The 26,793-nt window shown below is 54.2% G+C and overlaps 1 protein-coding gene across 1 annotated transcript in view; it reads right to left on the reverse strand.

The window, feature by feature from the left end:
- Positions 1–280: 280 nt before the first annotated feature.
- Positions 281–26,793, reverse strand: part of Padi2 (peptidyl arginine deiminase 2) — a 40,146-nt gene continuing 13,633 nt past the window's right edge. Inside the window, exons 4-16 of the mRNA XM_042669702.1 lie at positions 22,394–22,455; positions 20,313–20,430; positions 18,497–18,622; positions 14,105–14,283; positions 13,310–13,413; positions 12,413–12,524; positions 10,614–10,721; positions 7,935–8,086; positions 5,369–5,513; positions 4,598–4,691; positions 2,948–3,033; positions 1,428–1,556; positions 281–528 (exon numbers count right to left, since the gene is read on the reverse strand). Coding sequence (XP_042525636.1) covers positions 295–528; positions 1,428–1,556; positions 2,948–3,033; positions 4,598–4,691; positions 5,369–5,513; positions 7,935–8,086; positions 10,614–10,721; positions 12,413–12,524; positions 13,310–13,413; positions 14,105–14,283; positions 18,497–18,622; positions 20,313–20,430; positions 22,394–22,455 — 1,649 coding nt within the window. The 3' untranslated portion in view covers positions 281–294. The remainder of the gene's footprint in view (positions 529–1,427; positions 1,557–2,947; positions 3,034–4,597; positions 4,692–5,368; positions 5,514–7,934; positions 8,087–10,613; positions 10,722–12,412; positions 12,525–13,309; positions 13,414–14,104; positions 14,284–18,496; positions 18,623–20,312; positions 20,431–22,393; positions 22,456–26,793) is intronic.

Consider the following 26,793-nt stretch of genomic DNA (forward strand, 5'->3'; position numbering starts at 1 on the left):
GTTCTTCTGCTTTTGATGTCAGGGCTTGGCAGACACTGGCCATGTGCCCAGAGTGAAGAGCTGGGCTTCCTGGGGCTGTGGGGGGGCCTTCAGTGGGCACTGAGGCTGCTCCCAGGGGAGGAAGGCACAGATAGCCCAAACCCACCCATTTCCCAAAGATCTCCCAGCTGGGCCACGGGGCTGGGGGGGGGGGGAAGGTGCTGGAGCCCTCAGGAGGGGTGGGGGGGGGCTGGAGCCCTCAGGAGGGGGTGGGGAGGCGCTGGAGCCCTCAGGAGGGGGTGGGGAGGCCGAGGGTCAGGGCACCATGTGCCACCATTTGAAGGGGAAGGGCTTCCTGCGCACGTTCGTGCCACAGTGCACCTCCCCCAGAAACTTGTGGTAGGCTGAAATGTCGTCGATGAAGGTGCAGGACAGGCCCAGGGGCTCCAGGAGGCTGCGGACGTGGCTCTCCAGGCAGCATTCCTCTTCCACCTGGGGCCCGAATGGCTTGGGGATGCCCAGGTCCTTGTCCAGCACGATCATATTCACCTGGGATAGGGAGGAGACAACAGGGCAGTAGGCGGGGGATGATCTCCAGTTAGGGAGCACCTACCACGTATCTGCCTGCCCTAAACTCCTTGAAGCCTGGCCTCGATTCTACAAAGAAGGTTCTAATGGGGAAACTGAGGCACAGAGCAGGGCTAAACAACAAATCATAAACAACAGGCTGAAGTGGAGCACCAAAGGAACTGCCCCTGTGTATAATAGCCCTCACCTGTGTGTTCACATGTGTACACATGGCTACATGGGTGTCCACAGTGTCCACATGTGCCCAGTATGTGCAGGTGTGTTCACGTGGACACAGACACAGATGAATGTGTATTGATTTAGTCGCTTTCTATCTTGTGGAGACTTCTTCCTGTATGGTAGCGAGATCCTTCCTGTAAGCCTGGTGCCTGTCATCCTAGCTACTCAGGAGGCTGAGATCTGAGGATCTTTGTTCAAAGCCAGCTTGGGAAGGAAAGTCTGTGAGACTTTTATCTCTGATTAACCACCAGAAAACCAGAAGTGGTGCTGTGGCTTAAAGTGGTAGAGCACTAGCCTTGAGCAAAAGGAGCTTAGGCCTTGAGTTTGAGCCCCAGAACTGGCACACACATACACAAAACAGGATTTCTCTTGTACAACGACTTTCCCCCGCCCCTTTTGCAGTACTTTCCTGACTATTAATGCAAAAGGTTCTCAGTACTCCATGGCACTTAGGACAAACCTATCTCCTCTGGGAGGAAATGGAGGAGCTCAGAGAGGGCAAGTACCTGGGTAAGGCCATAGGACAGCTCAGCCTGGGCTGGACCCTGGGCCTCCAAATTGGGCTGCCTTAGCCAGGTCTTTGTGCATCTGGCTGCCCTACCTGGCATGCACAGTCAGAGGGTCGGGTCTGCAGGGCTCACCATGTTTGGGAAGAAGGCTCGGGCCTGGCGGTCCTCATCCATCTTGAACAGGGCCGGCAGGTCAATGATGTCATGCTCTGCCAGTCCCAGCTCCTTCTTGAGGATGTCCCGGTTCCAGTCCAGACAGCGCTGGGGGCGAGGGGGAGAAGCACAGGGAAGAGGCGTACTTGCTGCTCACTGTCCAGCTGCAGAGACAAGCTGAGGGTACCCCCCTCCCCCCGCCCCGTGCTCTCCACAGGTGTCTGGGGCAGCAGTCACAATGAGGACGGTGCACGGGAAGGGCAGAGATCCTAGCAGCTGCTGCCACCTGCCAAGTGCACACCTGCCAAGGGCCACCCTGCGGCCCAGCTTCCCCGTGGCTTTCTCCTGTGGCATCTCACAACCCTAACCCCCACCCCCCAACCAGGGGCCCCACTGATGTCGACTTTGCTGAGAACAGGATGCGGAAGCGAAGGGGCACAAGCCTGGCACTGCCCCATGCGCATTGCCTGGCCAGCTTATTTAAGCTGCAGTCCTCGAGGGAGACCCTGACCCCTGCTTTAGAGATGAGGACCAGAGGCCAATCGCCCAGGGTCCTATTATTGAAAGGAAGGGCTGTCATTTAACCTCACATCTCCCTGGTGCCAAGACATGAACACAGAGGAACCCACCTTGGTAGCCAGTGGGGTGTTTGGGTGAACATCAGTAGTACCCCAGCCCAGCCCCTCTCTCCCCATGACCCCAGGTCACTAGATCAGACTGGCCCCATTCTGAGAAAGGCTAATCAGAGGACTCTTATCTCTATTTTTGCTCTAGTGCTTGAATCAGGGAGGGCAGTGGTCAGTACTAAGCAAATCTCTGTGGACTCCTCCCTGTGGCCCCCCTCCCCCTGCTTAGTTCTTGGTGTAGGTTGGCTCAGACTATTGTTCAATAGTTTGGGTGGGACACAAGCACTTTCTTGTGGATGGTGTGAGGCCTTGCACGATCACAGCCATGAGCCTACCATGTGAGAGACCTGCAGAGACCAACGGTATAGAAAAATGGGGCTGGAACTCTGATCAACCTGTGCCTGAAATCCATACCACTTCTGTGAGTCACTTATACCTTCTTGAATGGAGTTTTTGGTTATTTTTTTAAAAATAAAAACTAGGTTCTCTACAATATACAAATACACAGAGACTTAATTCATTCCTATTTCTGGATGCAACCTTTGAGACTTATGAGGTCAGAGGTGGGACCTGTGCTAAAAAACCCAAAAGGTCAGGGCCTGTGCTCATGCGAATATTTTCCTGGAGAGCACAGCTTGTAGCCTTGTTACATTTTACAGGGTGTATCTTGCCCCAAAGGATAGGATGGGCTATAGTCTAGTGGCATTTGGCACCGCTGGCACAATGGCTTTCTTCCCAGGTCTCTGCTCAGAAAGATTTTGTGAGTCCTTCACCCTTTACCTTGAGCCCAGGATGACCAGTAGGAGGAAGAGGCAACCAGTAGGTGCTGGTGGAGACACCCGGCCCCCTCACCACCCCGTCCCCAGGCCTCACCTGGAAGTACTGGTTCTCCTGCACCAGGCTCTCATTGGACAGGATCTTGTTGATGGTGATCCGCTTGCTGCCCATGCCCCCCAGTCCTGTGCGGGTGGGAGAGGATGGGCTGGGTGTTCTGTCCCAGGCCCCCTCTGCCTGGGGCAGCCAGCACACATTCCTTTTCCTAGGGTTGGCTGTGTCCCCTGAGCCAGGACAGAGGAATAGACACTTCACTCTCTCTCTGGCTGGTAGCATAAGTAGTGACCTGGTTCTGCTGGCCAGCTGGGTGTGGCAGAAGCAGACTTACCTTTCCCCATGCACAGACACACCTCTGCTCACCCACCAAGGAGAGGACCTGCCTACCCACCTCGCTCCTTCCCTTCCCTTTCCTTTTTCTTGCCTCCCTCCTTCCCTCCCTCCCTCCCTCCCTTCCTTCCTCCTTCTCTTCTCTCTCCTTCTTTCCTCCCTCTCCTCCCCTCCCCTTCTTCTCTTTCTCCTTCTCTCCCTTTATCCCTTTTTCCCTCCCTCCTCCTTCTCCTATTTCCTTCTGGGAGCCATGACTCACACTGTAATCCTAGCCACTCAGGAGGTTGAGATCTGAGAATCAAGATTTAAAGCCAGCTAGGGCAGACAAATCTGAGAGCCTCTCTTCTTCAATTAGTCAGCAAAAAGCTGGAAATGGAGGTGTGGCTCAAGTGGTAGAGTGCTAGCCTTGAGAAGCTAAAGGACAGCTTAAGACTCTGAGTTCAAGCCCCAGTACCAGCACAAAAATAAACCAGTGGGTAATGGAGATGGGTGATTGTTACAACTATGTATTCATGTCCCTGAATTATATACTTAAAAGGGGTGAAATGACAGACAGGCTAGGTGGACTTTACCACAATAAAATAAAGGAATGAGATGTGCCATGGCCTCTGGAGCCCGGCTGGGTGTCTCTGCCTGATCAGCTTTCTCCTTCGCATGATTAATTTAGATGCACAGCTCATCTCACCCTGTCTGCCCCAGTTACACGGATGGCTCAAGGAGGCAGCTCCCGCACAGTGTCTGAGCCTGGGGAACGTGCGCAGCACTGGCCTCAGCCCACGCTCTGTCTCCTCTCCCTTTCTAGGGCTGGGGTGAACTCAGAGGCCAGCATGCGTGAGGCTGTGTGCCATCCCTGGCACCACCAAAGCAACATAACTCTCTTTCTAAAATACAAGCTTCTTAGCCAGACCAGTGGCTCACACCTGTAATCCCAGCTATTCAGGAGGTTGAGATCTGAGGCTCATGGTTCAAAGCAGGGAATTCCATGAGACCCTTATCTGCAATAAGCCAGCAAAAAAAGCTGGAAGTGGAGCTGTGGGTCAAGTGGTGGAGTGCTAGCCTTGGGCAAACAGCTCAGGGACAGCACCCAGGCCCTGAGTTCTGGGTGCAGATCGTACACCAGCTGGCGCTACTTAACTGTTCACTAGGTCCTGTGAAAGCTCTTTATGGGTTGGTGACAGGAATTGGTAAGGAAAGTTAGATGCTCTTCCTGGGTCTCCAGAAGGGACACGAGAACCCAGTGTTGCTTCTTGCCCCAGTGGCCTCACAGACCCTAGGGTGGACCCCAGGCTTGGGGAGTGGGGCCCACACTCAGGGACCAGGTGCTTATGGGCCCCGCTGTTGGCCAGGCCTGGGACCACTCACCTTTGAACATGACTGCTTCCCCATGGCCTTCTTTCTGCTTTTCTCGGAACAGCTTGTAGCAGGCTGAGGTGCTGGCCATGAGCATTCGAAATCCCTGCAGGGAGAAAGGCGGGGGTGTGGTTCGGTGTTGGGGGTGTGGGGAGGGCCTGGCCCTGGCTGCATGGGCAATGGACACCGGGGAGGGTTTTGTTCCTCCTCCAGGGCTGTTTCCCTTCCTTCCTCCATCTCACCAGTGTCCTGGAAGCAAAGCTCAGGGTCGAAGATGGCAAATTCTCTAAGTTGTCAAGAGGCTGGGCTATTGCCCGGGGCCCATCCCTTTCACTGGGTAAAAGAGAAACGTTTGTCTGCCACACAGGTGCTGGTGACTCAAACCCACAATCCTAGCTACTCAGGGGGCTGAGATCTGAGGATCAAGGTTTGAAGCCAGCCTGGTCAGAAAAGTCTATGACACTCATCTCTAATTAACCACCAAAAGCTGGAATTGGAGATGTGACTCAAGTGGTAGAGCATCAGCCTTGAGAGAAAAGGCCTTGAGAGAGCAAGTCCAGAATTTAAGCCATAGTACTGGCATGTGCACATGTACCTGCCCCGCCCCATCCCCTTGCCTCCCCCGTCCCCAACAGCGTATCTACCACAACCACAACATATAAACTGGCTTCAGCCTACATCCTCCTTCCTATATGGCACCTAGATCCTGCCTTCTGCTGAGAAGGCAGGTAACACAGGGGTTCCCCACAATCCCATTCACGCTACTTTTGGGGACTAGCTCACCTTTGTGCCTGGGATGGGGACGAAGGTCATGAACTCGTCCACGTGGCCCACGGCTAGCCAGTCCGAGTACAACTCCACAGGCGCCTGTACCTGCTGGGCCTGCAGAAAGTCACGCACCACCTTGGTCATCCTGCGGCCACCAGACCTGGGTGTAGATGGAGAGGGGGAAAGTCCTTCAGCCAGCTGCCCTCTCCCTGGCCTGTTGCACCAGGGGTCCTGGAGGAGGCGCTCAGCCTCTGGACCCTGAGCTGGACCTGGAACGGAGACCTGGGCCCCTCCTCAAGAGGATGGAGGTGGGGGGGGGGGGAATGGGCCACAGCAAAGCCATAGGAAGGCGTGGAGCCCAGCCTTCAATGCCCAGGATGCTTGTGAGTATGGCAGAGCCAGCTTCTGTGCTCAGAGCAAGGAAACTGATGTTTGGAGTCTACGCCGACGCTCTGCCCTCTGCCCCACCAGCTTATACTCACATTAATATATTTTGTGTGGCGGTACTAGGGTTTGAACTCAGGGTGTTGCTCTTGCTAGACAGACACTCTGCTCCTTGAGCTATGCCTCCAGCCCTTGTTACTTTAGTTTTTCAAATAGGTTCTCTGTCTCTGCTTGGGCTGACTGGGACTATCATGGTGGGATGAGAGTTGTGAATCACTGAATCTAACTATTGGTGGAGGTGGAGATGGCAGGGGCAGTGGGGGTGGGGGTGGGCTGGGGATGTCTCAGAGACACTTTTGCCTGGCCTAGCTTTGAACCTTGATCCTCCTAATCTTTGTCTCCTGAGTAGCTAACATGATAGGTATGAGCCACAGCGCCTTGTTTTTCTCTGTAGTATTTAAATCAGTCCAAGAGATACCACCTCTGGAGGGCGCTCCTGATTTCTAGCCTCTGGAGTCCTTCCATCTCCCCATCATCTGCAGACTATAGCCCAAGGCCCCTATGGCAGCCAATAAACCCCATGTGGGCTGGCTGCTGCCTGGCCCTCTGGCCTCACCTGCTTCTCCTCCTCCTGGCTCTGTTTGCTCTAGTGCCTGTTCCCCAAGCCATCATTGTTGCTGTTTAGACGCCCCCCCTTCCCATCTTTACCATGGCTGGCCTCCCTTGCAGTGGCTACCCTCAATACCTGAGTCTAAGTTAAAGTGCCTTGTGCCAGTAGCCCTTCACCACACCTGTTAGCACCCAGAATGATTTATTTACCTGTTTCTACCTTTCCCTGGCTGAACCACTCCCCGCCCTGCCCCCAGAGCTGAGTCTTTGTGTTTGGTCAGTGTTGTATCCCTGGAGCTTGGGACAGTGCCTGCCAGAATGGGTCTTTCTTGATAATGATCTGACTTGAAGGAGCCTTTAAACCCTCCAAGGGGTCTGTGGCCACACCTTGGGCACCCCTACTTCCTACTATTGTCCTGTAGTTGTCAGCCCTCAGATTTACCACTTTCAGTTCACATGGCTTCCTTCCTCCCTCCCTCCCTCCCTCTCTCTCCCTCTTCCTCCCTCTCCCTCCTTTCCTCTCTCTGTCTCTTTCTGTATGTCTTTTTCTGTGTCTCTCTGTGTCTCTGTCTATCTGTAGATTATAGTGCTTGAACTCGGCCTGGGTGCTGTTCCTGAGCTCTTCAGCTCAAGGCGAGCACTCTATCACTTGAGCCACAGCGTCACTTCCAGTTTTTTTGGTGGCTAATTGGATATAAGAGTCTCATGGACTTTCCTGCCCTGGCTGGCTTTGAACCAAGATCCTCAGAGCTCAGCTTCCTGAGTAACTAGGGATTACAGGCACGAGCCACCAGTGCCCAGTTCTTTTTCTTCCTTCCTTCTTCCTTCCTTCCTTCCTTCCTTCCTTCCTTCCTTCCTTCCTTCCTTCCTTCCTTCCTTCCTTCTTTCCTTTCTTTTTCTCTTTCTCTGAACTCAGGGCCTCTGGCTTACTAGAAGGTACTCTACCACTTGGGCCATGCCCACACAGCACATCAGTTTGTATGTCTGTGGTCTCTACCAGCTCCTTAGAAGGCAGAGGTGGGCATGGCATTTGGCTGGTGCTCAGGAAATAGGTGCTGAGTGGACCTGTGACCACTGAGTGGGGAAGAAGAGTAGGAGGGCGGTCACTGCCCACATCCCACAGGAGGAACTTGGTGCTCATCCTGGCAATCCACTATGCAGGTTTCCCACATCCTTTTTTTCAAAATGAGTACCTCCCCAGGGACTGCTCTAAGAATCTGCCTTTCCATTGGCTGGTGGCTAAGTGGGCAAGGAGTGAGGGTACTGAGAATACTGAGATTGTGCCTGTGGGGTAGGCCTTGTCTTCGCATCCGTTATCCACTGGCGGGCTCCTGCTCACCTCTACTCCTCCACCTCTACCCCACTGGCTTGATGATCTCACTGTGCATCTTCCCATGTGATTTTACGTTAGATCCTAATTTATACTAAGGTGTAAAGACTAACTTGATGTTCTTTGTGAGAGAGGGACAGAGAGTTATGGGTAATCTTCCAGTTCCTCACATCGACCATGAGCAACCCAGCCACCCCTACAGAGAATCAGTCACCCTCCCGCTCCTGCTGCCCCCGGCTCTGGCCTGGCTTCTCTTACAGAGGAAAGCTGCTTCCGATGAGGATCCGGCCCAGAGGGTATGGCTTGCCATTCACGGTCACTGGGGGGCTGACCTCCAGGTTTCCGAAGGAATCAAGGCTGGTGACGGGCTCAAAGAGGGGCTCCCGGGTCACGTAGCCGAAATCTGGGCCCTGGGCAGAGGGTATAACGCATGCTGTCAGTCTCTGGCAGCCAGGAGCCATCAGCCCCAAACAGCCACCCTCTCCTGCGGTCAGGAGTGATGCCTGGGTGGAGTGTTTGTGAGTGTGTAGTGGTCTGTGTGTGTGCGTGTGCGTGTGCGTGTGTGTGTGTGTGTGTGTGTGCAGTACATGCATGTGTGCATGCATGTCTGAGTGTCTCTCTGCCCGAGACATACAATAGTGATTTCAAGATGAGCTCTCATACTTGATATTTGTCCCTGCTCAGATATCTTAGACCCTTGATTTCCCCAGCTGCAAAAAGAGGTATTTGATGAGGCGACCCAAGGCAGGAAGTAGATTGGATGGATGATTGCTCTAGGGATTGAGAAGTCCTGCCTTCTGACCCATAGCACACACATGACTTCTGACTTCTGCTTTCTCTGTTCAGAAGGAAAGGAATGTACCTCCTGGGCCAGCATCAGGGTCACGTGACTTCCTTTGGCCAATGAGATACAAACAGAAGGGATGCCCGCCAATTAAGAGCCACTGTGTGGGTCTGCCCACTTTTCTTCCTCTTTCTCCTGGCCTGGGAGAGTGGCATTTGTCAATCAGGGCTGCATCTTAAACGGAGGCTCCAGATCAGCCAGCTCATGCAGGGGATGCAGGCCAGAACGAGGCCCTGCTGTGGGGCTTGTCAGTGTGGCCTCAGTGCCAGCTGATGGATGAGAGCAGGAATGGCACCAACATCGTGGACATGCTGCTCAATGCACCCTAACCATCACACATGTCCACAGTGCCCAGAAGCAGCACTAGGACCTCCTTAGCACAGTGCTAACCACAGCTGGCACATGGGAAAAAAACACCCCACTGGCCCCCTGAATGTTAAGTTCCTTTCATGATTTTTTGGGGGGTGGGGGATGAAAACATAGGATCCCACAGGCTGGGGTGCAGCTCACCTGACAAAAACCCTTGGTAAGCCAGGCACCAGTAGCTCAGGCCTGTAATCCTAGGGACTCCAGAAGCTGAGATCTGAGGATTATGGTTCAAAGCCAGCCAGGGTAGGAAAGTTTACGAGACTCTTACAACCAATGAGCCAGCAAAAAGCCAGAAGTAGATGTGTGTCTCAAGGGATAGAGTACCAGTGTTGAGCAAAAAACGCTAAGGGACAGTACCTAGACTCTGAGTTCAAACCACAATACTGGCGTGTGCACACACACACACCCCTACCACCAGACCACACCATAATCTCTATTTTATAAAACAACAACAAACTGGAGCTGTGAGGCTGTGGCTGGTCCTGGCCCCGCTGAGAGGCTCAGGCACAGGCGTGCCCCATGGGGCGGATGGCAGCAGCTTAGCACTTTCTCGCCTGGGCCCTGGCGAGGTGAAGCGGGGCTGGCAGCTGGGGTTTGTCGGCATCGCCTGAGCTGCAGAACAAAGCCAGGGCTGGCCCGGCCTCCAGGAACAATGTGGCACGGGTTTTGGAACCCTGAAAGCAGATGGTGGCCCAGGGAGGGGAGGGGGCAGGAAGCTTTCCCCCTTATGCTGTTATCTGACTAAACTCTCCACGGTGTTTGAGGAGTGGACACTCAGCCCACTCAGACAGCATCCAGGGCTGGGCAAGCCACTACAGCAAGAATGGTCATTGTGTAGCCTTGAGCAAAAGAAGCACCAGCATCGACCAGCCCCCCCCCCCCCCCCATGGTTGTTATATCATGTGATGCTCAGTACTCATTCTGTGAAGACCCATACCATTTTTCTTTCCACTTCACAGATGGGCAAACTGAGGCTCAGGGAGTTTGTTTTTAAGCTGTTTGCTCAAGGTTCCCACTTCTGTTTTGGGGACTGGATGCTCCAGACCAGGTCCCTGTGAGGATCCAGAGCCGCTGGCTGAGGGGTGAGGCTGAGGACACTTCTCAAAAGAGGCAGTACAAGCCAGGCACCGGTGGCTCATGCCTGTAATCCTAGCTACTCAGGAGGCTGAGATCTGAGGATCTCGGTTTGAAGCCAGCCCTGGCAGGAAAGTCCATGAGACTTTTATCTCCAATGAACCACCAGAAAACTGAAAGTGGTGCTGTGGCTCAAGTGGTAGAGAACTAGCCTTGAGCTGAAGAGCTCAGGGATAGCACCCAGACCCAGAGTTCAAACCCCATGCTCTGAATGAAATCCTCCTGTGCTGGTGCCAGACCTGGAGGTCCTCCCCGCTTGCTCTGCAGTTGGGGCCACGAGTTAGAAACTTGACACGGCTCTAAGTTGGAGGGTGGGACTCCCAGCACTGAATCCTGCCTGGTTTCCCATGGTTTCCGATCTCCCTGGGACCCTCCCTACTCCCTGCCCGGGAACACCTCAGTCATCAGGGCAAGAAAGGACCAAGGACCTCTGAGGCCACTCCCAGACGCCCATCTCACAGTTGAGCAGACAGAGGCCCCCAGCCACAGACTCACAGCTGGTCATCGGCCTCCAGGGTCTCCTCTGCTCTGCTTGGTAGGAGTCCCCAGTCCCCCTCCCCCCCCCCCCCCCATAGCTCTTGGCATCTCACCAGGAGCTGCTTAATGGGGAAGTCCTTCAGGTTCCCATCTCGGGGAGAGTCCAGCACCACCGGAAAGCCTTTGTGGGGAGCCTCAATGTAGCCAAATTCAATTTCATCCTGTAGGGACACCAGAAAGAACTGTCAGCCGGGAGGGTGTGGGGGAGGGTGCCGGGGAGAATAGAGGTCCCCGTGGGGAAGGCTTGGGAACAAGTAGGTAATCTGTGCACTTAGACCAACAACTCAAAAAAGCACAGATGAGCTCGTGGGTATGGTGGTGCATGCCTGTAGTCTCAGCATTCAGGAGGCCAAGGCAGGATAAGCAAGAGTTGGGTTACATTGTGAGACCCTGCCTCAAAAGAAAAAAAAAAAGAAAGAAAGAAAGAAAAGAAAAGAAAAGAAAAGAAAAAAGAAGGAAAGTTAATCTAAAAATAAGCACACATCCACAGAGTGAAAAGTATACATTCCTTGTGCGCCTCCCCCGACTCCATCCCCCCCCCGCCCCCCCTCCCCCCCACGCTTCTCTCACAAGCAAATCCATATTCCCACAGATGCTGGGCATGCCATGAGCTTGTCTTTTTTTATTAATTTATTTTTTATTTTTTTTTGTTGGTCATGGGGCTTGAACTTTGGGCCTGGGCGCTGTCCCTCAGCTCTTCAGCTCAAGGCTAGTGCTCTACCGCTTGAGCTACAACGCCACTTCTGGTTTTCTGGTCGTTCATTGGAGATGAGTCTCACGGACTTTCCTGTCTGGGCTGGCTTTGAACAGTGATCCTCAGATCTTAGCCTCTTGAGTAGCTAGGATTACAGGCATGAGCCACCGGCGCTCGGCTATGAGCTTGTCTCTTAAGCCCATGGATCCCAGTTTTAAAAACAAAGACTGGAAAGTGGAGATGTGGCTCAAGTGGTAGAACACTAGTCATGAGGGAAAAAGCTAAGGGGCAGTGTCCAGGCCCTGAGTTCAAGCCCCAATACTGGCCCAAAACAAAAGACAAAAAAAAAAACCCACACAAAAAATAATAAATAAAAACCAGGTGGGCTGGGCACTGGTGGCTCATACCTGTAATTCTAGCTATTCAGGAGGCCGAGACCTAAGGATCGCAGTTTGAAAGCAGCCTGGGCAACAAAGTGCATGAGACTCTTATCTCCAATGAACAGCCAGAAAACCAGAAGTGGTGCTGTGGCTCAAAGTGGGAGAGCGCTAGCCTTGAGCAAAAAATGCTAGGCCCTTAGTTCAAACACCACGGCTGACAAAACCAAAACCAAAACACAGATGGCACCATCCTGAACACACGTTCCGGCAAATAACAACTTAAGGCAGCCAAATTGTTCATTCTTTTTCTTTTCTTTCTTCCATCAGCCGTGGGGCTTGAACTCAGGGCCTGGATGCTGTCTCTAAACTTCCCCCCACCTCCCCATCAGGAGTAGCTCTCTACCACTTTAAGCCACAGCACCACTTCAGGTTTTCTGGTGGGTAACTGGAGATAAGAGTCTCAGACTTTCTTGTCTAGATTGGCTTTGAACTATGATTCTCAGATCTCAGTCTCCTGAGTGGCTAGGATTACAGGCGTGAGCCACCAGGGCAGGGTTATGCATTCCTTTGAACTGTTGCACAGTACTCTGTGGTAAGGTGCCCTCAGGCCCCTTTTGTTGCCACAAGAGGCCACAATGTGGTGGGTGCCCTGTCCATCCACATCTGTGCGTACACGTGCAGGGGTGGGTGGACAGAATGCCTGCACCCGGGGAAGCTGAGTGGGGTGCGTCTGCATTGCACCATCTCTTCTTCCCTGACCCCTTCCCCTGCTCCGCACCTGGATCCAGCGGTCACCGCGGTTCATGTACTGGAAGCAGACCTTGAGTTCGCAGTTGGTTTTCTCCACCAGATTCTTCACCTCCTTCAGGAACAGGTAATTGTCCTTCATGCTGAGGAGTAGGGGGTGGAGGTTGGGAGGAGAGGGGAGGAGGGTGAGGATGATGGAGGAGGGGTGAGGAGGAGGGAGGAGGGGGGAGGAGAGGGGAGGAGAGACACAGGCCATCCTCACAGGGAGGTGGCTCCTCTCAGTCAAGCTGGGCAGTCGAGGCCCTGTCTGTGCTCACCTTTGTACAGGCCACAGGAATCCAGGGCCACAGAAACCCACTCACCCACGGATGCAGTCTTTGTCAGAGTCATGAACAAATCAAAGGAGCAAGGAAACGGTGGCCTCTGCCTCCCCTAAAGCTCCGATCTTGGCCTCCCCAGCTCTTATGGCAGACCTCAGTGGGGCCTGAAGGCTGGAGATGGCAGTCCCTTCCGTGGGTGCCGTGGTGCCTCTTTCCCTTACTCCTTCTCCTGCCTTGCTGTGGCCAACCTAGCACATCCTGAGTGCTCAATGAATGCTTCCTTAATGGGAGAGGGGGCTGAGCGGCCACCTGTGCCTTGGAGGCCACTGCCGAGGGCACCGACTGAGAAACAACAGTGCCTGCCCTGAGCTGTCCATTGATGCTCACCTAGCCCTGAGGTGTGAGAACTGCTGAGAAGCAGCCGTGGCGAGGCCGAGTGAGCCAGCCAGCCAGCCAGGGCCTCTGTCTGCAGCCTCCGCAGCTCAGATGGCCAGTGTGTCTGGTCACAGCTACTGTGTGATGGAGCCAGAAAGGAATTCAGGTCTGTCTGCCCCTGACCTTTGGCCTTCTGACCTTGGCTGCTCTCTGCCACCCCCCTCCCCACTTACCAGCATACAAACACCGACACAGGGGGCAGGATGTTGGGGGTCATGATCCATGGTGCAGTGCGGAACGTCACTGTGTCTGTGAAGATGGGGGTCAGGGGGATCCCCTGGCGTGGGAGAGAGGGGGGAGGTGTCCAACAGGGATGTCAGGGGCACTGGTGGCTCACGCCTGCCATCCTAGCAACCCAGGAGGCTTTGATCTAGGATCTCGTGGTTCAAAGCCAGCCCAGACAGACAATTCTGGTCTCTTATCTCCAGAAGTGGTGCTGTGGGGCTCAAGTGGTAGGGTACCAGCCCTGAGCAAGAAAGCTAAAGGACAGTTTAAGGCCCTGAGTTTAAGCCCTGGGACTGGCATAAAAGAAAGGGGTGGGGCTAAGTCAGTCACATGGTTAGACAGAATCAGGTGGTCTGCCTCTGAGGCCCTCCCCACCTCTTCTCTGCCCCAATACTGAGCTTGGAACTCAGGGCCTTGTGCTTGCTTGGCTGTCAGTCTACTACCTGAATCTCCAGCTATTTCTTTGCTGGTTAATTAGAGATAGACTATTTTGGACTTTTTTGTCCAGGCTGGCTTTGAACCTTAATCCTCAGCCTTTTGAGTAAATACGATTATAGGCATGAGCCACCAGTGCTGGGTTGAGGCCTTTCTCTTAACCCTCAACAGGCCCTGGGGTTCCCAAGCCTAGATCCTCCTTTGGGGTCTGGAGGGGACCAACATACTGTGGGCTCCTGGAGTGACCTTCTGCCGGGAGCCCCCAAGTCCCCGGGGCAGCTGCTCAGAGGGGAGCCTGGAACCCTCACCTCAGCCATGTACTCCAGGAGGCTGACGTGAATGGAGACCAGGCCTGAGAAGCCCTCATCGGGAAAACAGAGGCCTTCTACAAAGAACAGCAATTCCGCCGAGCCACCCGTGTACTTGACCACATGGTAGAGCTTCTGCCGGCCCAGGATATGAATGTAGCGCTGGCCGAAGAATGGGTCTGCAGGGGGAAGGACGGGGATCAGGCCTCCAGCTTCCAGCCCTGGAGGGAGGAGGCCAGCGAATGCAGCAGGGGATAAGCAGAAAAGGCCACTCGATGGCTGCCTGCTGGTCATTGTCATCACCTCAGGGCTGCTGTTTGCCCCCCCCCCCCCCGCCCCCGTGGGATCCTGGCTTCCTCATCTGTAAAATGGGCTCGCTTTCCTGCAGCAGAGGATGACTGCGAGCTAGTGGGGTGGGGGTAGAGAGGGGGAGAATGTTAGTGCGACCATTTCACAGAGGAGGAAACTGAGTCTCAGGAAGGAGACATGGCCTGTCCGAGGCCACACAGTCAGTGGCTGAGCTGGGAATCAAATCCGTGTCTATTTCTGCATCCTGAGTTCTCCCCAGCCTTGGTATAACTAAAACGCAAAGGTGCCACTGTTACCAGAAACTTCTGTCAGGACCGGCGTGCGCTGGCAGTCTATTTCCCTGGCCCGGAGGGGCCCCAGCTTGCTCCAGGGCTTCGCCACACTGAAATCTCCAGCTCATCACTGCTGTCTGCTCTCTCCTGTTCCTCCTCCCTTCTGATCATAGGTGAGAGTCCTGCCCCAGACTGGAGCCAGGGGCAATGTGTACGGCCTCCACAGCCCCCTGCCTGCCTCACTTCAGCTCTGTTAGTGCACACAGCTAGTAAAGACAGAGACGGGTCCTGCCAGGCCCGGCTGCCCACTTGGCACACGGTCAGGTTTAACAGATGCTCACCGAATGGACCAATGTCCCTGCCCCCCCTCCTCCAGCTCCAATGGGAGAGATGGATGGGGGGATTTTTCAGGCTGGCTTGGAGCATGTGAGTTGAGTTACTTCCCTAAGAGCCGCATGGGTGAGATGGTCTCAGCACGATGTCTCAGCTGATGATAAAACAGTGCACACGGAAAGTGGGACTTGGTTGTGTTACGGGGGTGGCAGGAAGTGGAGGTGGGGAAGCGTCTGAGCAGAGGGAGGTGGCCTCTGAGAGGTCCCTGTGGGGAGGTTGCAAGGAGATACTTGCATGGGCAAAGGCATGAAGGTAGGAGCCTACGAAGTTCCAGGAGTTTCTTTATACCTTGCAGGGCTGGAAGGGCAGAACCAGGCTGGGCTTAGTGCTTGGAACAACAGCAACACGGGTTAGGGACCAACTACCCAAGAATTAGAACGTGTAACCAGAACATTCCGGAAGGAAGAAAGTGAGATGGTGGGAAGCTGTCCAGGCTTAGCACGCCTCCTCTGCAAGCACATGCTCAAGTAGAGCCACGTGATCGTAGACTCAAAACCAGTGAGACCCTGGTCCCTGTGCCACGCTGGCTTTGCAGGCTATGGAACCTCTGGGAATTCACATAACCTCCTAAGCCTCAATTTACCCAACTGGCAAATGGAGGATAATAGTAGCTATGCCACACAGGGATTGCAGAGGCTGGGATACCCGTGCCTTCAGTAACCATGACAACTGTAGGTAGCCGTGGGTACTACCTCAGACAGGAACTAGGCTGAGGAGAAGCTAGGAATGAGTCCCATATCCCTTGCTCAATACACCCTCACCCATTAGGCCCTGAGCTAGTCCCTGAGTAACCCCAGGACCTTGTCACAGTCCCCCACACCCACATGCCCCTGGCTGCACTTAAACTCATGCTCAGAGGAGGAACACTAGACTGCTGTTAAAGCAGCAGGTGTCTAACTTTTCCAGGCCCAGGGCAGCCTGGGGTACAGGGACAGAGGTCCAGCCAGGGGAGGAGGCTTTAGTCCATATACTGCCCATCGCTTTCTCCTCTTGATGTTGCCTGTGTCCTGTGATTCATAATGTGCCTCTCTCCCAGGCCTCCTGTTGGTAGTTTGAACTCGTGCCAGGCAGATGGATTCCTCAGTGGAACAATCTGGCATTGTCCAGAGCAGCTGCCACTCCTCCCCCCATTCTCTGTCTCCAGCTTGGTGCAAATTTTGACACCCCCCACATGGCCCGGCCCTCCCACAGGCACCAACAATGGCCCTCTATGCCTTGGCCTGGGCCTGCCGGGCCATCGGGGCCTCTCCCACACCCCAGGCATTGGCCCCAGCTGGCCAGCACTTGCCATGGCTTGGCCTGACCCTTCCAGTCCCTTTGGATCCATCCTATCTCCCGAGGAGACTCTGGTAGGAGTTCCTACTCACCCATGGCACCCTGTGATGAGGAGAAACCCAGGCTGGGGCTGGCTGAGGGGGCCTCCTGGCTTCAGAGCTCTCTCTTGGATCCCCTTAAACCCAGCCCTGGACCTTGAGGACAGCTGGTCCGTTTTTTGCAGGACACATTTGCACGAGACATTCACCAATGCGACACACCTTTTCCACAGGTGTGTTCAGGTTTAGCCCCCAATGCCAGGAGAGGAAGCTAGGCTGCAGGTGAAGAGTTGGTCTGTCTGCCTTGGTGCCTGTGTGGCTCAGCACTGTCCCCAGAAACCCACCATGAATGGGAGCTGACTGGTTTGGGTGCCATGGCTTCACTCCCTGGGGGATGGCATGTAGCGGAGATGGCCTCTGGGGAATGTTGTCTAGGCTCTGCAGAGAGAGTCTGTGCTCCTTTTTCCTTCCTGTTCCAGGCCTATCTCCCATGGCAATGGACAGGGAGAGGGAGGACACTGAGCCAGGTCTCTAGAGACAGCCAGGCGTCACTATTAGGGACAGATCTGGGTCAATGCCAAGGCTGAGTCAAAGCCCGGGATGACACCCTCCTGCACCCTTCCTCCTCCGTGGCAACTCTGGCAGGGACAGAGTAAACATCAACATCGCGGGGCCCCCTGTAAGGTAAAGGGACATTCCGACCTTTGGAGGTCCCTGCTGGGGCTCAGGGTGGAGCAGGAGAGGGGTGTCCTCAGGGGGCTGCTGTCCTCTGGTATGCAGGGTACCCCCCCAGGTAAGCCCTCCCCTTGTGGCAGCTTCCCTGGGTCCGGTAGACCTTTCCAGAAGGGGCTGCAGGGTGAGGCCTGAGGTCCTGCGCCCCACACCCCCAACTCCAGACAGCCAAGCACACTCATCTGCCAAGCTGTTGTGCTGAGGGAAACACATCCATCAGACCTTGACAGTCTCATACTTGAAACCTTCAAATGGCTTTCCACTGCACTCAGAAGAAAACTCAGACCCTGTCGGCATGCTCTGGTCTCCGGCCCAGCCTGCTGACCTTGGATCCACCCTCCTCTCCCCCATCTTTCTGTTCCTCCGAAGTGCCTGGGCTTTTCCTCAGCTCAGGAAGAACCCTTTCCTTGGTTGCTCCTTTGTGATGCTCACAAGTCACCTCCTCAGAGAGGTCTCTCAGGACCACCCGGCCAGCGGGGAGGGGTGTCACCCAGTCAGCCGTGGGTGGGGTGGGGGTGGGTGGGTGGGCAGGGAGGAGGGACTTCCTAGGATCTGGACTTGTTCCTTTTCTCCACTGCTTCTTCCCTTCTTTCTTTTCTTCCCCCCTCACCCCTTTCTCTCTTTTCCTTCCTTCCTCCCTCTCTTTCTCTTTCTTGTGCCAGTCCTGGGACTTGAGCTCAGGGCCTTGGTCTCACTTGGTTCCCCCACCCCCTCCCAAGACTGGCACTCTACCACTGAGCAACAGCTCCACTTTCAGATTTTTGCTAGTTAACTGGAGACAAGAGTCTCATGGACTTTGCTACCCCCACTATCTTCAAACTGAATGTCAGATCTCAGCCTCTTGAGTAGCTAGGATTACAGGTGGGAGCACTGGGACCAGGCTTGTTTATTACATCTCCTTGCTCTTCAGCCAGCCCCTGGAGGACCAGAGGTGACTCTATTTAGGAAGAATTATGCAGGCAGGGAGGCGGCTCCACACTTGGTCACAGAAAGGAGAGGATATGGGTAGCTCCAGGACTAGCTCTATAGGGGAGTGCTGTCCCTTTTAGTGGGGGCTTTGTCACCACCAGAGGAATGAGAAGAAAACCAACTCCCACAGGGCCCCTATGGCTTCTCCAAGAGATGCCAGATGCCACATGGACACAGGCCCCAGCATGCCGGACACCAGGCATCGTGAGAGTGACAGGACCCTGGCCATGGGGAAGAAGGACATGGACTCAGGCCACTGCAGCTCCTTTGTGGACTCTCCTGAGTTCCCCAGGGACTGAGCGGATTCTGCACCCCTGCAGCAGCAGCTGCTGCTGAGGGAGGGGGGAGGGGGTCTGGGGGTGGCCTGGGGGACAGGAGGGAGGGGCAGAGCCGGGGTCACTCACTCTCCACGTAGAACACGCCCACTTTGTCCGAGTCTGACATGGAAATGTACAGAACCATCTCGTACCCAGCGGGCAGGCGGTCCGGGCCCTTGGTCCTCAGGATCATCTGGGACATGTCCTTGAGATCTGGGCACAGGTGAGGAGAAGGTCAGGATGAGGGAAGCTCCCTGGGAAGGTGGGTTTCACTGCCTCTTACTATTTATTTATTTGTGCTTTTACCAGGGCTTGAACTCTGGGCATCTCAAGCTCCTGCCTGGCTTTTTTTTTTTGCTCAAGGCTGATATTCTACCACTTGAGCCACAGTTCCACTTTGGGCTTTTTGCTTGTAACTGGAGTTACGAGTCTCATGGATTTTCCTGCCAAAGCTGGCCTTGAACCATGCTCCTCAGATCTCAGCCTCCTGAGTAGCTAGGATGACAGGCGTGCACCGCTGGTGGCTGGCTTTTTATTTTTAGAATGGAAAAGGGAGACCCCATGCATGCATGTTATGGGAACAGCATAGCACAGCAAAGAGAAAAACCTGCTTGCTACTTCCAACCCCATCAGGACCTCTGATTAACCCTTTGAGAGTTCCTTCCTGGTTCTTTCTCTTTAGGCATTTTGTTGTTGTTGTTGTTGTTTTTGAGGGTTGTAGGGCTTGAACTCTAGGCCTGGGCATTGTCTCCGAGCTCTTCAGCTCAAGGCTAGCACTCTACCACTTGAGCCACAGCACCACTTCTAGCTTTTTCTATGTATCTGGTACTGAGGAATCGAACCTGGGGCTTTATGTATGCTAGGCAAGCACTCTACCACGAGGCCATAGTCCCAGCCCAGGCTTTTAAAAGAACAAACAAAACAACAACAAAAAAACCCCACGACTTTTTATTTTGTTGTGGGTGTTGGACATTGGGCTTTAACTCAGGGCCTGGGCACTGTCCCTGAGCTCTTTTGCTCAAAGCTAGCACTCTACCACTTTGAGCCACAGCCCCACTTCCAGTTTTCTGGTGGCTAATTGGAGGTAAGAGTCTCATGGACTTGCCTTCCTAGGCTAGCTTTGAACTGCAATCCTCAGCCTCCTGAGTAGTTAGGATTACAAGCATGAGCCATGGGCCCCCTGCCTGTATTTGCATTTTTTGGGGGGGGGTCATGGGGCTTGAACTCTGAACCTGGGCACTGTCCCTCAGCTCTTCAGCTCAAGGCTAGTGCTCTACCACTTGATCCACATTGCCACTTCCGGTTTTCTTGTGGTTTATGGGAGCTAAGAATCTCACAGACTTTCCTGTCTGGGCTGACTCTGAACTGTGATCCTCAGATCTCAGTCTCCTGAGTAGCTAGGATTACAAGCGGGAGCCTCCAGCCTCCAGCTGTATTTGTAGCTTTTAAAGCTGAAAAACAAAAAAACCCTGACTACCCAGAGTCTAGAGTATAGCTCGGTATTAGAGTACGTGCTCAGCATGCACAGGGTGCAGGGTTCAATCCCTCACAAGAACCCAACAAATAAATGCAGCATGGGTCTGTCTCCCTTGTGTCTGCCCCTGGGTCAGATCTCCCAAGGCTCAGTTTCCACTTGTATAAAGTAGGCCCCTCCAGAGTCCTCCCTGGCTTCAAGAATTTGTAAGTCTAGGGATCTCTTTGTTAAGCCAAAGAAAGTATTCAGAGCCTGAGTCTGACAGACAGGCGGGAGCCACGGGCGCCCAGCCGAACCAGCTTTAACTGAACTATCAGCTTCTCCGAGTCTGGTGTACCCACACCTCACCCTGCGCTGACTTCCGCAGCTCCCAGCCCCCAGTGCTACCTGCCCCCCCCCCCCCCCCGCACTCCCCCTCCAGCCCCGCACCTTGCTTGCTGTAGACCTTCTCATCACTGCAGTCCTCCTTGGGCAGCCAGGGTGTGTCCCGGTCACAGTTCACCAGCAGGATGGCCCCTTGGCCCTCCGGACCCCACGTCCAGGATGCCTGCAGTGGCAAGAGGACAGGATGTGGCCCTCCCCGCTTCTAATCTAGAACAGAGCCCCCAGGGACACCAAGAGAGAGCCCCCCTACCCCCCATGTAGACATGGTAGACAGGAGGCTGGACAGGGCACGTGGTCTCTGCTCTGGGCTGTGCCTGGAGAAGACAGGGAAGCCCAGTGTGGCCAGAGGATGGTCAGAGAGACATCCCAGGACAGGACTGAAGTCCCCCTGGTGGGGGGGCTGTTCTCACACATGCTCAGATATCCCTAATGCGGCTGCAGGTGCTGCACCTCTATGTGACAACAGAGGGCCACCAGGTCTATCTGGGTCATGGGTCACAGCGTGTCCCTGTTTGGATGAAGCCCTGTCTGTGATGCCTCTGTGGCCTTCAAGGCCCGGTGAGGCCCACCTGCCCCTCCCTCCCACCTCCTCCGCCTTGTCCTCCCTCATGGAACTCCATAAGTCAGAAGAGTCCTCCAGGCCAAGCCCCAGGGACTTTGCCCATGCAGACACAGAGAGAATGCATGTGCAGGACCTGGGGCAGAGGTGGGGAGCTGGTGAACCCCCATTCTGACCTGCAGGGTCTTGAATGATGCTTCTCATTGGGTTCTGTTTTACCTTTTTAAAGTACTGGTGGCTCAGGCCTAGAATCCTAGTTACAAAGGACACTGAGATCTGAGGATTGAGTTTCAAAGTCAGTCTGGGTAGGAAAGTTCCTGAGACTTTTATCTTTAACTAACCACAAAAAAGCCAGAAGTGGAGCTGTGGTGCAAGTAGTAGAGTGCCAGTCTTGAGCATAAAAGCTCAGTGACAGTGCCCAGGCCCTGATTTCAAGTCCTAGTACTGGAAGATACACATATAAGTCATCTAGCTACCATGTGTGCAGGGTATTGCACAGTGGTAGAGCATGAGTTTCGCCTGGAGGCTCTGGGCTATATCTCAGCATGGTTCGTAGTTAACTGTGGCTACAGATTATTTATATGAAAGGCACACATGCCTGCGGCAAAAACATAAATGATACGGAGAATATATGCACACATAGTAAAACCACTGGAGCTTACAAAAGGGTAGAGGGAAAAATTACACCAACCACCACCGTAACCACACCATGCTTCCCATGAATTGAAAGAACAGAGTCACACTCATTCCATGGAGAGGGCTCTTGTCAGTCCAATGGGGAGGGAAAGATCAAAGGAAACAAACAGATGAATGAATAATAATACTTGAAAAAAATAGATAAAGGAGTGTGTTGTACACAGACCAGTGGGGATGTGATTCTATCTGTGAATGATGCGGGCAGCCCTCTGCTCCTGCAGGTCCCTGTCCCCTCAATTTTTCTTTTTTTGTGTGCCAGTTCTGGGCTTGAACTCAGGACCTGTGTGTTATCCCTTAGCTTTTTTCTTAAATTCAAGTTTGGCACTTACCACTTGAGCGACAGCTCCACTTCTGACTTTTTTTTTTAAAAGTAGTTTACTGGGGATAAGATTGTCACAGACTTGCCTGCCCAGGCTGGCTTTGAACTGTGAGCCTCAGAACTCAGCCTCCTAAGTAGTTAGGATTACAGGCCTGAGCCACTAACACCTGGCTATACCCTCTAATTTTCAAATAAAAGGAAAGACTCTGGGGCTGGAGGCATGGCTCAGTTGGTGGAGTGCTAGCCAATAAACCAAAGTGGCAGGTATTGAGTTTGAGTCCCGGTCTGGGACCTAGAATAAAAAGAAAAGAAAAGGCTGAGCCGTGAGTGCAGATGGCTTTCTGGCGTGGCCTCTGTGGCTGGTGCATGTCTTCTCAGTAGGTCTGGGGCCTGGGGTGGCGAAATGGACTGGGTATCTGCCCAGTAGCCGACCCTTGGGGAGCCTGCCTCAGGCCTCAGCCTCCTGCCCTGGGAAAAGCGAGCTGTGGGTCTGCCGGGGCTCGAGGCCTCCCGTGGAGTCTGGTCCAGGGCTCTGCTGGTGGACACAGCTACCTTTTTCGGGTTGTTCTTTTCCACCACGCCATCTCGGTCCGCGTCCACGTCCAGGGAGATCTCTGGGGACGAGAGACATGGGTGAGTTGCTGAGCATGCCTGCGTGGCACAGATACAGGGGTGCAGCTGGACAGGGACCCCTGGCGAGGTCATCTTCCTGCCTGCCCCCCATGGACACCCTCAGTGGACACAGGGGCACCCCCTCAGGGCCCACCCACCCGCACTGCTCCCATCCCCCTCCCTGCACACAGCTGGGGGCCTCAGTGCAGAGGCTAGGTCACGCTGGTGGCAATGGCAGAACTGGGGTACACAGGGCTGCTGTGGCCTGACTCACCCATACTTTGAAACAGCACAAGTACAGGACCTCTCACTACCTTTCCCAGACTGTCCTGGGCATGTATATATCTAAAGGTATATGCCAGTGTGTGTGTATGACTCTGTGTGTGTGTGTGTGTGTGTGTGTATACGTGTGCGTGTGTGCACCAGTCTGTCTGTCTGTCTCTCCCAGAACTCTCAGGGCTCTAGATCCCATCTTTAAGGATGGGGGAGGTGTTTCCTGTGGTTACAAACTATGTCTCCACCCCCTCTTGATCTGAGGGTGATCTAGCGTCCCTGTCCACTCCTTTCTCTCAAGGAAGGGACCACGATCACTCCTGGGCCTGCAGGAAGACCAGCTTTCTAGTAGCTATGAGGTAATATGGAAAGTTCTAGCATCAGTCCATGGGTTGAAGCCTTGGTTCTTTGCTTCTGAACTGTGTGACTTTGGGCAGGTTAGACAACTTCTCAGAGCCCATGTCCTCACTTGTATGAACAACAGGCTCTTTCTAGCAACAGCCTGTTGCACCATGTGCAGTGGTATCAAGGGGGCCCGTGAATGTTGACAACCCCGTGGTCATGAAAACCAAAGATCCCTTCAGTACTGTCAATGGAGGCACACTGCTTCCAGGCAGAGGCTGGCAGGGGGCAGGCATGGCTGGCAGGCACTGGCAGTGCCACCGGGGTGACGTTGGCCGGTTACAAGCGGGCTTGCTTCAGGTCAGCATGACTTGGACTATGATGGGAGAAGGGTGGGAGTGAGTGCATCCCCCCTTGGTCCCCTTGGCAGATACATCCCCTACCCCCATGGGGCGAGGAGGGTCTGGCACAGAAGGACCCCAGTGTCACCTTCCCTGGGTGGCTGTGCCTAACCAGGTGTTCCTCCCTTCCTAGCCTTCCTTTGACCCTGGCGGTGGCTCTGCTGGGTAGAGGACAGCAGGAAGGTGGAGGCCCTGGGGGGAAGCAGCCTCCAGGGAAGCCTGCCAGGAGTGTTGGGCTGTAAAGCTCCTGCACCCACTCTTCCCACCAGCTGCCGGCTCAACACGGCTCTGCGGGGCAGCTGCCACGGGGCTGGATGAGGGACACACGGCAGACATCCCCAGGAATCTATGGTCCTGGGAGGGAAGTAGCAGGATGCCCAGTTCCCAGGGGAGCAAACCCAGGCTTGGAGGAGGTGGGGGGGGGCAGCATGAGGTAGGTAATGTGGGAGGAAGAGGGAGGGGTGCAGATCCAGGGGACAGCAGGGGGGTGGAGGGGCCACCAGGCCTGTTCTTAGAGGCGTAAATGCAAAGGTGTTAGTTTTGGCTCCCAGTCCCTCTCCAACTTTCCAGCTTGCCACGCCTCTCTGCCATGCCTGCAGTCCCCTCTGCCAGCGGTGGGACACTTCCCATGGCTTCCTTACCAGTGAGGTTCACATCCACCAGACTGCAGAGCAGAGGTGGGCCCAGGTGGGCTGCTGGCTCCCAAACTCTGCTCCTTGCTGTGTCCTTCTACCTGGGTGCCTTGCAAGAGCCAAGTTCGTGTGTGTGTGTGTGTGTGTGTGTGTGTGTGTGTATGTGTGTGTGTGTGTGTGTGTGTCCGTTGTGGGGCTTGAACTCTGGGCCTGGGCATGTCCCTCAGCTCTCTTCATTCTCAAGGCAAATGCTCTACCACTTGAGCCAGAGAGATACTCTGGTTTTCTGGTGGTTAATTGGAGATAAGAGTCTCACGGACTTTCCTGCCTGGGCTGGCTTTGAACTGCAATCCTCGGATTTCAACCTCCTGAGTAGCTGGGATTACAAGCATGAACCACCAGTGCCCAGTTCCAAGTTCACTTTTGAAGACCCAGCTCTTGCTCCCCTGAGCAACACAGCTGGAGGAGGTGGCTATAGCCCTGTCTGACCATCCAGTTGCCTTTATCCCTAGGCTGAAAAGTCTCATGCAAACTTCTTGCAGTATATGCATTAAAGCAGCACTTGTGGGAGGAGTTATAGAGTACTTATAATGCTTTATTATATTTTAAATTTCCTTTTTTTGGAAGGGGTGGTGGTACTAAGGATCGAACTTAGGGCCTTATAATTGCTAGACAATGCTCTAACCACATGAGCCATGCCTCCTGCATTCATTATTTTCAAAGGTTTGTCTTCCTTTATGCCTTGGCCAGGCTGGGCTCTGATCCTCCTATTTGTGTTTTCCCACATCACTGGAGGTAACAGCCTGTGCCTCTGAGCCCAGTCACCAGTTGAGATGGAGTCTTGAGAATCTTGGTGCCCACCGTTGACCTTGAACTTTCATCCCCTGAGCTCTGCCCCCCGAGTTGCCAGGATGACAGGCTTGAGCCACCACACCCAGCTGTATATCTGGAGGCACAGTTTCAGTGTGCAGCCCAGGTTGCCCTTGAACTCTTAATCCTTTGGCCTGACCTTCCAGAATGCTGGAACTGCAGGTGTCTGCCACCGCACCCAGCTGAACTTTTTAACTTTATTTTTTTTAACTAATGTAATAATTACAGCTGCAAATTGAAAAACAAAAAATACCAGACTCCTTCTAAAGAACACCAGCAGTTCCCTGCCTGGGTTCGTCTCACTGCATAATATTGAATAGTGTGTACTTCTCGCGGTGCCCTGACCCCTAAAGACAAGACAGCCTTCTCTGCCTTCCTATTAGGGAATTGGGCCAGCTCATAATCCAGCTTCCTTGTCACCTCTTCCATCATCCACAAGGGCTCTCAGTATCTCTCTTAGGACCCATGGCACTTGCCATGGCCTCCTCTGGGTTCTGCCCCCCTCAGAGCCCCCCTCAAACTACAGCCCCACCCCCCCAGTTCTCTCCACAAGCTTCCTCACCCTGACGTAACCCAGTACCCAGGATGATGCTTACAGGAGCTCTGCCCTCCCCAGGGGAGGACACCTGTTTCAGGCCCTCTAGGTTCCAGAGGACATTTCCCAGAGGCTCCAGATCCTACCTCAGCTCCCCGGAATAGCCCCAGGGTGTCAGGTGACACGGGGTGTGGGGGGATTAGCGGGAAATGTCACCAGGATTGGGTTCAAGGCAGGCTGAGGCCCCCTGGCTGTGTTTTGGCCACTCGCCAGCCTCAAGCATGGTGACAGTGGTGGCTGCCCCTTCTCTCCCCCACCCCCGCCTTCTTGTCTTAGGAGTAAGTTGGGGTGCAGGAGTGGGGGGGCTCTTCCTTTCCCCCAGAGTGAGGCTCTGGGAGGGGGCACAGGAATGAGCTCCTGGGGAATGCTCAAAGTTCCTGAGCCTGAGTGCCATGTCCTGTGCCTTCTGCCAGGACCACAGGAAAGATGGAGGGGAGCAACCTTCCTTCTCCGACCCAAGCCCATGCTCCTGCATGGGGAAGACCCTGGAAATTGCAGGGATGGGAGGCTTGAAGGTCCTCCATGGGTAGCTGGGGACAAGTGGGGCCTAGAGGGGGCGAGCTACTTCTTCAAGGTCACACAGTGAGTCCTTCCCAAACTGGACTTGGGACCCAGAGCCTGATTTGGACAAGGGATTTTGCAGGTTTGTTACCATATCCCGGGAGAAAGACTGGGGACAGTCTTTCATTCTCTTCCTTGAGAGGAAGGGAGAAGCAAGCATTTGAGTACTATCTGTTCTGGGCCTATGGCACAGGCCCTTTGCATATGCCATGCCAGTGCATCCTTGGAAGCACTGTGCAAAAACGCTCTATGTATCCACTTACCAGATGAGGATTCTGAGGCTCGGGGGGCAGTGTACTAATCTGGCTGGAGGGGCAGAGCTGGAGCATATTTCTGCCCATCCCAAGGCCACAACTGTCTGTGCCCAGTGTGGTTTCAGAACAAGACTCAGGTGGCAGGAATTCAGGTATCTCAGGGCGGTGTGTGTGTGTGTGTGTGTGTGTGTGTGTGTGTGTGTGTGTGTGTGTGTCCCACTGTCCAGGGACAATGGCATACCTGCCACTGAGGTATTGCCCCTGAGTGGGCTCGTGGGGTGGGAGGCCTGGGCAGGAGTGGGTGTGTGTGGAGACATGGAGTCCACCGTTCCCTCAGAATGATCGGCTAGCACCTGCCAGGGTCACTAGTGGGGCTGGAAACATAGGTTCTTAATTAACCACCAACAGAGCT

Source organism: Dipodomys spectabilis, unplaced genomic scaffold (assembly GCF_019054845.1).
Source record: "Dipodomys spectabilis isolate Male_0828 unplaced genomic scaffold, ASM1905484v1 ptg000504l, whole genome shotgun sequence".
Taxonomy (NCBI): Eukaryota; Metazoa; Chordata; class Mammalia; order Rodentia; family Heteromyidae; genus Dipodomys; species Dipodomys spectabilis.